This window comes from Petaurus breviceps, unplaced genomic scaffold (assembly GCF_028583685.1).
Source record: "Petaurus breviceps papuanus isolate PSGF00001 unplaced genomic scaffold, PetGlider_PUasm1.0 90721, whole genome shotgun sequence".
Lineage (NCBI taxonomy): Eukaryota > Metazoa > Chordata > Mammalia > Diprotodontia > Petauridae > Petaurus > Petaurus breviceps.
The window spans coordinates 1481138-1483060 of NW_027187322.1; the positions used below are offsets into that span (position 1 = coordinate 1481138).

The window sequence follows — 1923 nt, forward strand, 5'->3', positions numbered from 1 at the left end:
ATGGCAGAGCTGGGAGGGGCCTGGGAACAGGGAATGGCAGAGCTGGGGTGGGGGGAAACCATGGAGACTGTTTAACCCCCTGCTGTTTTGATGTGGTCCAGAATGTGAGCTCATTGGCACCAAAATGGTCAGGGCCAAGCAGGGCTAGTTCAGCATGGGTCCTGGGGGAGGGCTTGAAGCTCCTTCTGGAGAGTGTGGCCCGTAACTGCCTCCATCAGATACAACAAGCAGCAGCTTAGTCGCATCTACCCCAAAGGCACCCGTGTGGACTCCTCCAATTACATGCCGCAGCTGTTCTGGAATGCCGGCTGTCAGCTCGTCGCCCTCAATTTCCAGACCCTGGGTAAGGCAGCCTGAAGACTCTCCTGAGGCTCTCCTGCGTGGCTGGGCCTTGTGCTGATGGCTGGCCGTGTGCCCTCTGCCTCCTGCAGACCTCCCGATGCAGCTGAACGCTGGTGTGTTTGAGTACAATGGGCGCAGTGGCTACCTGCTCAAGCCGGAGTTCATGCGGCGCCAAGACAAGTCCTTTGACCCGTTCACGGAAGGCATCGTGGATGGCATCGTAGCCAACGCTCTGCGGGTCAAGGTCAGGCTTCTGCCAGGGGTGGGAGCAGCCGGGAGGGCGGAGGCAGGGCGGTGCTGTCAGCCCTCTCCCCTGGTGCTTCCAGGTGATCTCTGGACAGTTTCTGTCGGACAGGAAGGTTGGCATCTATGTGGAGGTGGATCTTTTTGGCCTTCCTGCGGACACGCGGCGCAAATACCGCACCCGGGCTTCCCAGGGCAACTCCTTTAACCCTGTGTGGGATGAAGAACCCTTTGACTTCCCCAAGGTGGGTGCTCCTGGTCCAGGCCTGCATGGGGCCCAGTCCTGCAGCAGGCGCTCTGGGGACAAAGTGAGCACTATGGAGTGGTCTATGCCTGCCCTCAAATGGATGCACCAGAAAGCTAGGCTAGCTTCTGGGAGGGTTCAGGGGTCAGAGAGGTCCCTTTCTGGTAGCCCCCCTTCTATCCACTGAACTTTCCCTCCCATAGGTGGTACTGCCCACACTAGCCTCCCTACGTATTGCGGCCTTTGAGGAAGGGGGCAAGTTTGTGGGGCACCGCATCCTGCCAGTCTCTGCCATCCGCTCAGGTGAGGTCTGCTAGACTAGCCCTTCCTTTTTTCCCTCCCTCCTTCCCTCCCTCCCTCCCTCCCTTCCTTCCTCCGTCCCTTCCTTCCTTCCTTCCTTCCTACCTTCCTTCTTCCCTCCCTCCCTTCCTTTCTTCTTCCCTCCCTCCCTCCCTCCCTTCCTTCCTTCCTTCCCTTGCCCCTGAGTGTGGGGGGTCAGTTTTGAGGGCAGGGGGTCCTAAGAAATCAAACCACCAGGGACGCTGGGGGGCACAGGGGTATAAGGTACATGGTACCTGTCTCATTTTCCCTGCTGGTCTCCATCTTTGCCTTGGCCCCTCCCCCTTTCTGACCCTTGACCCCACACAGGGTACCATTACATCTGCCTGAGGAATGAGGCCAACCAGCCCCTGTGTCTGCCTGCCCTGCTTATCTACACAGAGGCTTCTGACTATATCCCTGATGATCACCAGGGTAAGGACCTAGGAGGGGAGGGGTGAGACCAGCAGGAAAGGGAGCCTGGGAAGGAGGCCAGAGAGGATGAGGCTGGTTCCGGGAATGGAGAAACAGTGAGGTACAGGGATGAGAAATGAGGGAGCTGGGCTCAAATCTTGGCTTTGGCCCTTCCACCCAGTGTAACTTTGGGGAAGACACAGTTTCAGCCTCAGTTTCCCCATCTGCAAAATGAGGGAGGTGAAGTAGGCATCGCCTAAAATCCTTTTCTTTTCTAAGAAAACATTCCGTGACCTGGGACAGAGGGGGGAAGGTGGAGAAGCTGGCTTTGTGAATCTCTGTTCATTCTCCCCTTTCCCCTC

At 57.7% G+C, this 1923-nt stretch overlaps 1 protein-coding gene across 3 annotated transcripts in view; it reads left to right on the forward strand.

Moving 5' to 3' along the window:
* The window catches only part of PLCB3 (phospholipase C beta 3), a 19997-nt gene that overhangs the window by 11394 nt on the left and 6680 nt on the right, over nucleotides 1-1923 (forward strand). For all 3 annotated transcript variants that reach the window (XM_069066237.1, XM_069066238.1, XM_069066239.1), the window contains 5 exons: nucleotides 219-343; nucleotides 432-586; nucleotides 669-830; nucleotides 1033-1132; nucleotides 1478-1582. In XM_069066237.1, the coding sequence (XP_068922338.1) occupies nucleotides 219-343; nucleotides 432-586; nucleotides 669-830; nucleotides 1033-1132; nucleotides 1478-1582 (647 nt within the window). The remainder of the gene's footprint in view (nucleotides 1-218; nucleotides 344-431; nucleotides 587-668; nucleotides 831-1032; nucleotides 1133-1477; nucleotides 1583-1923) is intronic.